The sequence below is a fragment of the Marmota flaviventris genome, chromosome 13 (genome assembly GCF_047511675.1).
Source record: "Marmota flaviventris isolate mMarFla1 chromosome 13, mMarFla1.hap1, whole genome shotgun sequence".
In the NCBI taxonomy this organism is placed as follows: domain Eukaryota; kingdom Metazoa; phylum Chordata; class Mammalia; order Rodentia; family Sciuridae; genus Marmota; species Marmota flaviventris.
The window spans coordinates 80963665-80974661 of record NC_092510.1 but is presented as its reverse complement, the minus strand read 5'-3'; the positions used below and the strand labels follow the sequence as shown (position 1 = coordinate 80974661).

The following is a 10997-nucleotide window of genomic DNA, read 5'->3' as shown; positions in this document are numbered from 1 at the left end:
TGGTGGTATTCTATTAAATTTAGTTGCAGGGGGAGGGGAACAGAGTGGGTATCTGAGGACCAATAACATATGTCCTCTAAGAATACACTGCCACAAGGGAGTCCCCATCGTGTCTTAAAGGGAATGCCAGGCAACAAGCGAGAGTACCTGACACTCAGCAGCTGAGACCTTAGGAAAAGATATTACTTCTTTCAGCTTCAAAATCCACCTAAGTTAAAGGGGATAAATAGAAGTACCTGAAAGAACTGGAGTCAGGATTAATGAAAATATCACCCATGAAATCACTTAAGACAGCGCATCATCTTCAATAAACGTCTGTCCCTCCCTCAGTCCCTCCCTCCCTCTTTCTCAGTCCCTTTTGCTGGAAACACTGCCTAGTCCAGTCCTCTCATAACCTTCACTTGCTTGCCAATCATGCCAACTGTGCTCCGGCAACAGCTCTGGAGCTTGGGAAAAGCACCCGCATTAACCATGGAATCTGCAGCTAGTCTCTTAAGCTCTCTAAGCTTCAGTTTCCTCCTCTGTACAATGGGGATAAGAATGTCTATGGAACCAGGCTGTCATGAGGATTAAGTAAAACGATGAATGGAGAGGGTTTAGCAGTGTCTGGCACAAGATTAAGGGGCGATAAACAGTAGTACTGTTATTCTTCCCAAGAGGCCTGACCTCCTTTCTGCCTGGTCTTCTCCACATTCCTCACTCGGGGAGCACCTGACAAGTCTCTGAAGCCGACTTGAACCCTGCCGAATAGTGCTTATAAACAATTCCTTTTGTGTCTGATATTGTGCGTCCTGTTCTATTCATTTTCGCGGCCCCAGTTCTACTTTGCTTCTCAGCGACCTGTTCAACGTTTTCCTCGCCTTCTCAGTCACCTGCAGTGTGCAAGTTCTTTCCTCCATAGTGGACACAAGGTCCTTGATGAGGGGTGTCTCCTGTGAAGTGTGTTGGAAAAGTACTTCCCCTCCTTGTCAGGCCTCCATTTCCTTATCTGGACCGAGTCCACAGAACTGGAAGGGTAAATTAGCGTTTCCAGATCTGAGCTCTTAAACGATAGAATGTAATTAAGTAGCAAGGACCCTGTGGGTTACCTAGTCCACCTCTTTCCCATTCCAGAAGGGGAAATCGAGCGCCATTTTTCCATTAGGAAAAAGTTCGTGTTTTTCTGTTTGGCCCCCGGGACAAACCTTCCCGGAGGGCAGGAGGTCCTGATTTCCTAACTGGGAAAGGGGGGACTCGGCGTCTCCAAGGCTGGGGCGCCGGAAACACGTGTGTGCTCACCTACGTGTACACACGTGAGTGCACCTACAGCAGCAGGGGGCGCTCGGGCCGGCAGGGGGCAGCACAGACCCGGCTTACAATTACCCGGCGCAGCCCCCAGGGAGGAGGGCGTGCTGCAGTCCCGGCGGCGGTGGCGGCGGCTGGAGGTGCAGCCTCCCAGGTGGGAGGCGGGGGCTGCGGGCGCAGGAAAAGGCGCCTTGTGAGCGGGCGCTCAGCGGGGCCTCCTCGGGCTGGGCACCGCGCAGCGAGTGGGAGCGAGCGCGCCGGGAGCACGCAGGCGCTCTGCTCTGGCTGGCCCTCGGCCCGCGCGCGGCGCGGGAGCAGCCCGCCCCCCGCCCCCTGCGCCCCGCAGCCCCCCGACTGCCCTTGGTCAGCGGCTCCCTCCGTAGCCAGCGCACCCGGAGAGCGCGCGGCGGCGGCGGCGGCGGGACGGCCCCGGGCTGCCCGGAGCGCGCCCTCCCGCCTGCGGCCAGTCGCAGGCGGCGCTGGCCCGGCCGGCGCACCCCGCAGGCGGCCGGAGCGCGGCCTCGGCTTCGGCCTCGGCGGGAGCGAGCCCCGGGCCGCAGCCCGCGGGCGGCGGCGCGGGCGGCGGCGGGCACTGACGGCGTCGCGGGGCGCTCCCAGGCGGCGGCGCAGCGGCAGCAGCGCAGGGGGCGGAGGCAGGGGGCGCCCCCAGCCAGGATGCTGCGGTTCCTGCGCCGGACCTTTGGCCGCCGCTCCATGCAGCGCTACGCGCGGGGCGCGGCAGGGCGCGGGGCCGCCGGGCTGGGGGACGAGCGCGACGGGGGGCCACGGGGGGGTCCGGCCTCCGCCGCCGCCTCCTCGGCGCTGCCCGCCGCGCCCGGGGGCAGCGTGTTCCCGGCCGGCGGCGGGCCCCTGCTCACGGGCGGCGCGGCGGTGCACATCTCCGCCGCCGGAACGGCTAAGGCCACCCTGTACTGCCGTGTCTTCCTGCTCGACGGGACCGAAGTGAGCGTGGATCTGCCGGTGAGTGACGGAGCCGGTCGGGGCACCGGCATCATGCACCCTTAAGGCAGCTCCCCCTGCCCCAGTGCTTATCTCTGGGTCTGTCCTCTTGCACCTCTCTGGGATCCCCTCCCCCATCTCCTCTGACAGCCCTAGGTAGCCCCGTTCCCTCTTGGGCCACCGGTCGGTCCCGGTCTCTTTCCGGCCCCTTCTTTGGCCCGTGCCCCCTTCTTGGCACGTTGTGCTATGGGGTTGCGCCTTCTCTGGTGCCCACCTGGTCCTATGGGCCTCACCCCCTTTCCAAGTCCCTGCCCTTGGCTAGGATGGCCTGTGTTCCCTGCAAGTGTTGCCTTTCCAGCGCCCCCCACCCCCGGTTCCAGTGGGGGCCTTCCTGATGCTGGATTAATGGATAGAAAATTTCAAAGTAGTGCAGGGTTGTTCCCGGGTGTCGCGCTATATCCCCCTCCCAAGCCTTCCATCAGGCCTTGGCGAGACCGTGGAGAGGAAAGTCCTCTCCTGTTGCCCAGCAGGTACCCCAAGTTTGGGAGTGGGTTAGAGAATAGTTTCTCTTCTCTGTTGATTTCTCAGGGTGGCCCCTGACTCCAGCCCAAAGAGCTCCTCTTGCTCTCAGCTTCGCAGCGGGTGGAGCGACTTGGGAACTAACTCTGGTACATGGTCAACTTTGCTCTGGCAGAGACCTTGATGGGGCCCAGGGTGTCGATCCCGGGCCCCACGGGCCTGGCGTTCCCGACTAACCCCAGCTCTCAGCAGTGTGCGTGGGGCCCGCCGGGCACCCCGGGGCTGTGGCGCTGGGCCTGCGTCCCGGCCAGCCGCCCACAGGTGGTTGCACCCCCGCCCCGTTGCGGCGGCGAGCTAGGCTGGCGCTGCTGTCCCCAGCAGGGCGTCCAGCCACCAGCGTGTTTCTGACGAAGGGGCCAGCTCAGATCCAATCAAACCCACACATTAACGGGGCGCCTACTGTGCACCAGGCGCTGCGGCAGACGGTGCCTTGGGGAATCTTTGGGTGTGACTGAGGACACAGCAGTAATTGAGCTTTAGATGAATGCTACAGATCGTCCCGAGGGTTTCAAGGGAAGGAATAACATACCGGGACTTGCACGAAAGCATTTAGGCCTTTCCGGGTGGCAGGAATTCTTTGGATTTCACGAGAGAACTAGGAGCGTGTTAAGGGTATCGGATAGGAAAATCCGAGCTGCCTGGCTTGGGGTTTAATCCTTCCCTGTGTAGGTTTGATTTCGAGACAGTTCCGGTTTATGGCAGTTTTATTTTTGTGGCATCTTGTGCTCTCCATAGGATATCATTTTGTTATGAAAATACCCTTTTGGGGCCTTTTTATTCATGGAAAAGGAACCAACATCCTGTCCTTAGAGTTGTTATCTGTAAACAGCATTAAAATGTTATAGTTCCCAAAGAAGGAAGTTCTGCTTTTATTCAGCTGGGAGAGAGGGCCTGAGAGCTGGGGAGGAGAGAAGAGAGGTGAGCAGGCTGCCTCTGGAGTGGGCAGTTTGGGATTGGTGAGGATGTGGCGTAGTTTGCATCTGGGAACAGAATGCTCTCCTTGGGAACTTTGACAGTGCTCCTTACTGGTGGTTTGCTTGTCTGTTCCCCAGGGATAATTCATTTATAAAATGTATTGCTGCTGTCAGGTTTGTGCGACAAGCTTAAGTGGTGATTCTGAGATGAAAAATGCAAACGGAGTAAAGTACATGTGTGGTAGATAGAGCCAAACAGGTACACAGAGGAACAGGTAGGGATGGGAATACTTATTTGTGACAGCCGGTGGAGCTCTTGCAGAGTGTGGGGGAAGGGGACATTTGCATCCTAAAAGGTTTCTTGCCTTTATACAAGAAGAATTCACCCATCTCAGCTTTCCATATTATGTCAGTCTTCTTGATGCCTTTCAGATGATTTCATGAACCCCAATTTATTTATACGCATATATATCTGGGCACTTTGTCCAAAGGCAAATAAAAAGCAAATGCTGGCTTTTGTCACGTGAGCTCCCAGGGAGGAAAGATGAAGAAAAATTCATTCGTGAGCATGGCTCATCGATTTAAAGATTTATTAAATATTAGAACTGCATCACACAGACTCCCCTACTAATCTTCCCAATTCACAGTGTTAGTTCCTGTAATTAATTCTCGCAGTTACGATGTTTTGCGCCAGGCGGCCCAGTCCCCGATGAATTGGTAGAATTTGTGTTGTACATCAGATCCACTTCAGTAGGCTCCCTTTTTATGACTTTTTTTTTTTTTAAGGCATGTGGTCCTCTTTGTCATTATTTCTGTCTTCTGTTTCTGGATTTCGGCTGCTTCCTGAGCTCTGGCATTGGCTGGCTGCTGTCACGCAGATAGGATGTACCTTTGACCTCTCTACCCCTAAGCTTCATTCTCTGCCCCTATCATTTCCATAGATACCCAGGGACCTGGCCTGGCTAACTGTGACTCCTTTGTAATTAAAACTGTCTGGTGGCGTTGGCCTCAAGAATTTCTCTGCTCAACATATGAAGATCCCAAGTGGTAATGCATTGTCATAAACCTTTTTATTAGCCCTAGTCAGGACACTTGTGTTCTGAAATTGCCTTGAACACAATAACACCCTCAGTGTGACCATGCTGCGGCACCTCAGCTCAGTTCAGTCATTTATTGAATGTCTTTAAAGTGCCAAGCTCTGTGCTGAGGACACATGAGAGTCATGGCCTGGAGACTCTTGGGGGACAGGTGGACACATGGTGTTTTTATTCTTAGCCATGCTAAGTGATGTGACAGGCACACCCAGATGGGTTGGTTGCTGGGGTGAATGGGATGGGGGAATTAGGATTTTTGGGAGTTTTGACACTTGAAAGGATCAGAGTTCAAATTCAGTGTCCCTTGGCAAAGCTACTCTTCCTCTGTGAATGCAGCTAAAGATCCTACTAGTATGCTTGGCCACGGCACCCACTGTTGACTCGTATTAGTTCTGTCTTGTCATATGTGATAAAGGAAGAAGCCACCATAATCGTCTTCTTGGATGAGTCAGTCTTCTTGGACAGGGCTTGGAGCCCCTTCTTCTGGTGGTAGGCTGAGGGTCCTCTAGCACTCCTGGGTGTTCGTAACCTTTGCTGAGGATGGTCAGTGATAAAATGTGAACAGACAGGTGTTAAGAATCCCATTTATAACAAGTGGTGGGCTTCCTGTGCAAACCTAGCTCCCAGGTGAGTCCTTGGCTCACCCTACCAATCAGAGTGCCACCCATAGCCACTCCCTTCAGAAAACCTGGCCCTGCCTTGGAAGGCACCTCCCTTTAGATAGCCCAGCCTGCCCAGCCCACAGGTGTGGTCGTGTCTGAGCAGGGCAGGTGGAGGGAGTAGACGCTCTTCCCCTGTGAATGCAGCTGAAGATCCCATTGGTGTGCTTGGCAGCAGCACCCACTGTTGACTCGTATTAGCTCTCTGTTGACTAAATCCTTGGCATCACTTTTGCTTGGGTGGCTGCTGCTCAGCCCCGCCTCCGTTCAGTGCGTGTGTGCGTTCTTCCAGCAGCTCTGTGGCGAGAGCTGTTAGGATGTGTGGCTGGCTGGTTAGCACTCCTGCCGTGCCTTGGAGGGGACAGCTGGTTGACCAGTGCAGCTTTTCGCCCAGTTGTTCTCATTGTATCTGAAACTTGGCATTGACTCCCTGGGATCCAGTGCTAACACAGAGAATTCCAGTGCTATCTTACAGCCTGGCTCTGCTGCCTTGGGTAACTTCAATTCTCTGAGCATCGATTTCCCAGTCTTTAAAATGGGAGCATCAAATATGGAAAAGACATAATTAGCCTCAATAAACAGCAAGATGCTGAAGGTTGCTAGGAAATTGTAATTTTATATAACTCTCATTCCTCCTCTTTGGACTATGGAAAGGATATGAAAAAAAATTCTAGTAATGAACATTAGGGAAAAAATAAATAAATAAAGCTGTGCCAGGCAGACTAGCCATGGCTTGGCTCTTCTTATTGGAAATTGGCAGTTGGATATGGTATGAAAGATGCTTATTAAAAATTTCATTTTGGATGAGAAAAGAACCACCCCCCCCCCCCCACCCCAACCCCCCACCACACACAGATTCTTAGAATGCTAGGACCGGAACCTCTGGTCGAACAGAACATATGTGATGCAACATAAAGGTCATGTGCCTTATTTTGGAATTGAGTGGGACCCTAGAAAGCACATATCTATACACTGTATATATGGGAAACTGAAGCCTGTGGATATAAAGTGACTTCCCTTTAGTCACTCAGTGGAAGGGTCAGAATGGGCTGCTCCAGGAACCCTGATTGTTTAGCTTTTGTAGCTGTGGCACTTAGGATTAGCCTCAGCAGTAGGACTGTTAGCGTTCCTAGTCCTAAGGTGGGCAGGGTATGTCCCTAGGTTTTGGAAGTAGGACAGATTTTCCCAAACAGCTGGAAACTCTAGCAAAAACAGTTTTCTAACTTCAGGGTATACCAAGTTTTTCTGGGATTTTTTTTCTTTTCTTTTTCTTTTTCTTTTTTTTTTTTTGAGACAGGGTCTCACTATGTTTCCCAAGCTGATCTTGAACTCCCAGGCTCAGTGATCCTCCCTCCTCAGCCTCCCAAGTGCTGCGACTATAGGTGCATGCCACCACTCCCAGCTCATCTGGAATTTTTTACTTTCCTCCAATTTTAGAGCCCACTCCCAGAATTTCTGACCCAGGATTTCAGGAAGCTGGGCTCTTAGCAAGTCCACCACAGAATCACCACTCCAGGTGATTCTGATGAGGTGGTCTCTTTACAGCCTCATGAAATCCCCTGGCTCTAGGGCTCAAGAGAACCAAGAGCAGCTGCACTCTGCATTAAACATTGCTGTGAGCTGTGGGGGTGGGCGCTATCAGCAGCTTTGAGCTGGGGAGTGACCTGTGCTTTAGGGAATCAGTTTCTGTTTGTCACAGTGGAGTGGAGGCTGAGTCACAGGAGGGGCTGGATACCAGTGGTGCTATGGCAGTGGTCCAGATGAGGGGTGAGGAGGGCCGGTCTAGGGCCAGGGCGCTTCACAGGTGTAGTCAGGGAGTTTGTTGGGGAATGGAAAGTGGAGTGGAGCTTGCTCTGCAGGGCTGTTCTCCCCCTCTGTTGTGGGAAGAAGTGACACCCTAGGAGGTAAGGGAAGACAGGTTCTCCTCTCTACCCCTCCCTAGGGTCTGGCTGCTGCAGTCCTTTGCCTTGTGGCAGGCCTCTGGTGACTTGCTTCTCTGCTCCTGCAGGATAGGTACTAGCTAAAGGTGGCCCTGCAGTGCTTACCCCACCCTCTCTCAGTCCATGAATGAGACCATGGGGAGCCCTGGATTTCTATATAGGCCGTGAGTTCGTGTTATTTTTATAAATGCTTTTGTTTTCAAAGGAGGGCTGAGCTGGGGGCTGAGAGAGGTGAATGCCCTCCCCATGGGATATGATATGGCAGCAGGAGATCTCTGGTGCCACACTTGCTCGTTGGCCAGTGTTAATATGGGAGGGGGGTTTGGTCTGCAGGAGTGATGGGGTCTGCCCAGCGTCTCAGGTGCCAGTAACATGACCCTACAGTGGTACAGGGCTTTGAACAAATATTAACTTGTTAAGCACTCCCACGTGCATAATCTCACTGAATTCTGCACTTAGTTTTGAAATAGCAGAAGGTTGGTGGGGGTGGGGCCTTCCCTTAAATTCTTGCATGGGGACTTAGCAGATATCCATCCGGGTAACCACAGAAATCCTCCGCCTACAATTTGTCTTTAACATGTGTGTTGAATCCTTCCCCACTGTGTCCCCTTGGCTGGCTGTGGGATGTTCCCCTGTGCTTCTCTCTGCTCCGCCTGGAACCTTCTTTGCCAGGAATCTGCACTCACTTCCCCGTGATTGCCCAGGCTGCTGCAAGCAGCAGCCGCTCATTCATCTGTGGTTTTTTTTTCAGGTTGGTGTGCATCCCTCCCTGACTTCCATTGCACGTTGAGAACATATCCACAGCAGACGCGTTAGAAAATACAGAGGCAAGAGATAGAAAGATACCTAAAATTTCTTCAGAGGCTGGGGTATATATGGTGTATATCCATCTGTGCTTTTTTTTGTGTGTGTGTATTTAGAGATAAATATGGTGGGGTTTTTTTTGGTACTGGAGATCAAAAACATGGGTACTCTCTATCACTGAGCTACATCCCTAACCCCCCTACCCTGCCCCATTCCCATTTTTCAATATATGAGTTAGGATCTTGCTAAGTTGCCTAGGTTGGACTCAACCTTGCAATTCTCCTGCCTCTGCCTTCCTAATAGCTGGGATTACAAGTGTATGCCACTGTGCCAGCATAATCATGTATTTCAAATGATGAACTGCAGGGGGTTGATGGAAATCTCTTCCCACCCTTTTGGCACAATTAAGGAGGGACTGTAAGACCCCAAGTTTGAGGTCTGGTTGATATAGCCCGAGTCCCTTTGCATCTGGGAGCGTCTGCTTTGGTGCAGTCACACCTCTCTTACCTGCCTAGGGATGCCTGGGGCTCTGGTAGCAGCCAGAGCTGACCTGGCCAAGGCAGGCTAGAACTTTGCAGCCTGCCTGGTGTCCCTTGGTCTCCAATATCCTTAATGGCATGCCTTCGGCAGCCTCAGTGACTTATCTCTTGAGCTCATTTGATTTTAAACGTCTGGTTTATTTTTAATTGCTTTCCAGAATGTTTTTGTTTGCCCAAGGTAAAGCTTTTTTAGTCAGCAAAGGCCTGTTGGGCTCTTTCTCTGATGAGGCATTGGCAGGGTACAGGAGAGGAAGGATGTTTTCTTGAATTCCCAGTCTCTGGCAGACGTGTAACGCAGTGTGAGGCAGGGTGGCGGGGAAGCTGGCCTGGGGTGGAGTAGGAGGTTTGGTGCCCAAAGTGGCATTGGGGTTATCCCAAAGGGTATGTAACATGCCCACTGGTAGAGTTCACTGGCAGGTGCAAATGTGTGGGGGATGGGAGTCAGAAAATGCCAGTCTTTCCCTGGGCCCTGGGCTCCTGGAGTGGGGAGAATTAGGAGCCTGGCTGTGGCCCTAGGTCTTAAAAGAATGAGTGAGGAACCTTTGAAGTGCTGATGAGTGTTGTGAATTAGCTATATATACAAGTCACCCTTACTGAACTTTTGCTGTCAGCCCGGTACCACACTGAGGTGCTTCCAGGATTATCTTGTTGAATGATCTCAAAACTGTGCTGTGCTGGCTGTTACCCCTAATCTGTAGGGGAGAGCCAGGGCTTAGCAGCTGGCTTCAGTGTGCCACAGCCACACTGTAGTGAGTAGACGCAAGCTTCAGGCTCAGTCTGGGGGACATTTGTGTTCTGAGAAGTCCCTTGACAGCTTCACTGGGCATGATGGAGGCTGAGCCTGCCTGAGAGGGTCCCCAGGTGGATGGGGACCCCTAAGCCTCAGAAGGTTTCTGCCTTTGTAGGCCCCTGGGGATTTCCAGAGACGGTTTGTGTCTTTGGACTCGTGTGCAGTTTCTCTAGGGTGCATTCTGGTGTGATTCTTTAACAGCCAGATCAGAAGTAGGCGACATATTTTAAAGTGCTTCATAGAGCAACATTAAAATTATCACCAAGAAAAGCATTTTCCATGTCCCATTCTGCTGCATAGCAACTGGTTGGGTTTGCTTTGTTTCTTTGTGCTTTTGTATACATGTGTATAAGCATGGCATATATCCTTTTCTTTTTTTAGTGGAAACCTGGACTTCACACTTGCTGGGCAAGTGTTTTGCAACTGAGCTCCACCATGAACCCTAACCCAGCCCCTCTTTTTTGGTATTGGGGATCAAACCCAGAACCTTGCACATGCTAGGCAATTGCTCTACCACTGAGCTACCTCCCAGCACTACCTCCTTTTCTATTTTATTTTGAGACAGGGCCTTGCTAAGTTGCTGAGGCTGGCTTTGGATTTGTGATCCTCTTGCCTGAGCCTCCCATGTAGCAGGGATTACAGGTGGGCTCTTTCTCCACCTTTTTAATGTTTTTTTTTTTTTTTCTCCCATCCAAGCTTCCTGATACTACAAGTTTGGCACCCTCTTTATGCTTATTCTGAATGACTTAATTTCAACCCTGTTCTGTGGTGTGTGTGTAACACCTGCCTCTGCCAGTCTCTTGGGCTTGGAGGTTGATATGCAAAGCGCCTGGTTTTCCTGCCTGATGGGCAACCCTACCTCCCAGGCTCTCAGAACTTGTGCTGCTTCCCTTAATGGCCACTTCCTGGGAAGGTATTATCCCCTTGCAGGAGATCTCCAAGAGCAGATGGCCTCCAGTCCCTCACCTGTTTGGTAGCACCAGATTGAGGATAGGCTTCCTGAGTGGCTTTCCAGTGTTCCCCCAGCCCTTGCCCCACACACCCACCTGTCCTGCGTTGCCTGTGTGGTCCTTGGAACTCCCTGGGAAGGTCAGAATTTCATGCAGTAACCCCTCTCTCCTTTCTATACCCCACTTCACCTTTCCACACCTCTGGCCTTTGGGTTCTGTGTGCCATTTCTCAGCAGTTTTTGCAGGTTCTTTCCTCCAGGGTCATCGTTGGCTGAGTGCCTAGATTTTCCTTCTGGAAGCTCTCCCAAGGGGTCTGTCCTACCCTGGGATCACCTGGTGCTTCCTTGGTACCCAACTGAGCTCCGTCTCCAGTGGAATTGTCCACATTGCCCACGAGCTGTGAGGGCACCATCTGCCTGGTTTGGCAGGTGTCTGCAACATTGTCATACCTCTGCTCTGCGGTGTCCCCTCCATGCATATTTCC

The 10997-nt window shown here is 52.4% G+C and overlaps 1 protein-coding gene across 3 annotated transcripts in view; it reads left to right on the top strand.

The window, feature by feature from the left end:
• The first annotated feature begins 1959 nt into the window (after nucleotides 1-1959).
• The window catches only part of Epb41l4b (erythrocyte membrane protein band 4.1 like 4B), a 131482-nt gene continuing 122444 nt past the window's right edge, over nucleotides 1960-10997 (top strand). For all 3 annotated transcript variants that reach the window (XM_027943050.3, XM_071600825.1, XM_027943054.3), the window contains exon 1: nucleotides 1960-2265. In XM_027943050.3, coding sequence (XP_027798851.2) covers nucleotides 1960-2265 — 306 coding nt within the window. The remainder of the gene's footprint in view (nucleotides 2266-10997) is intronic.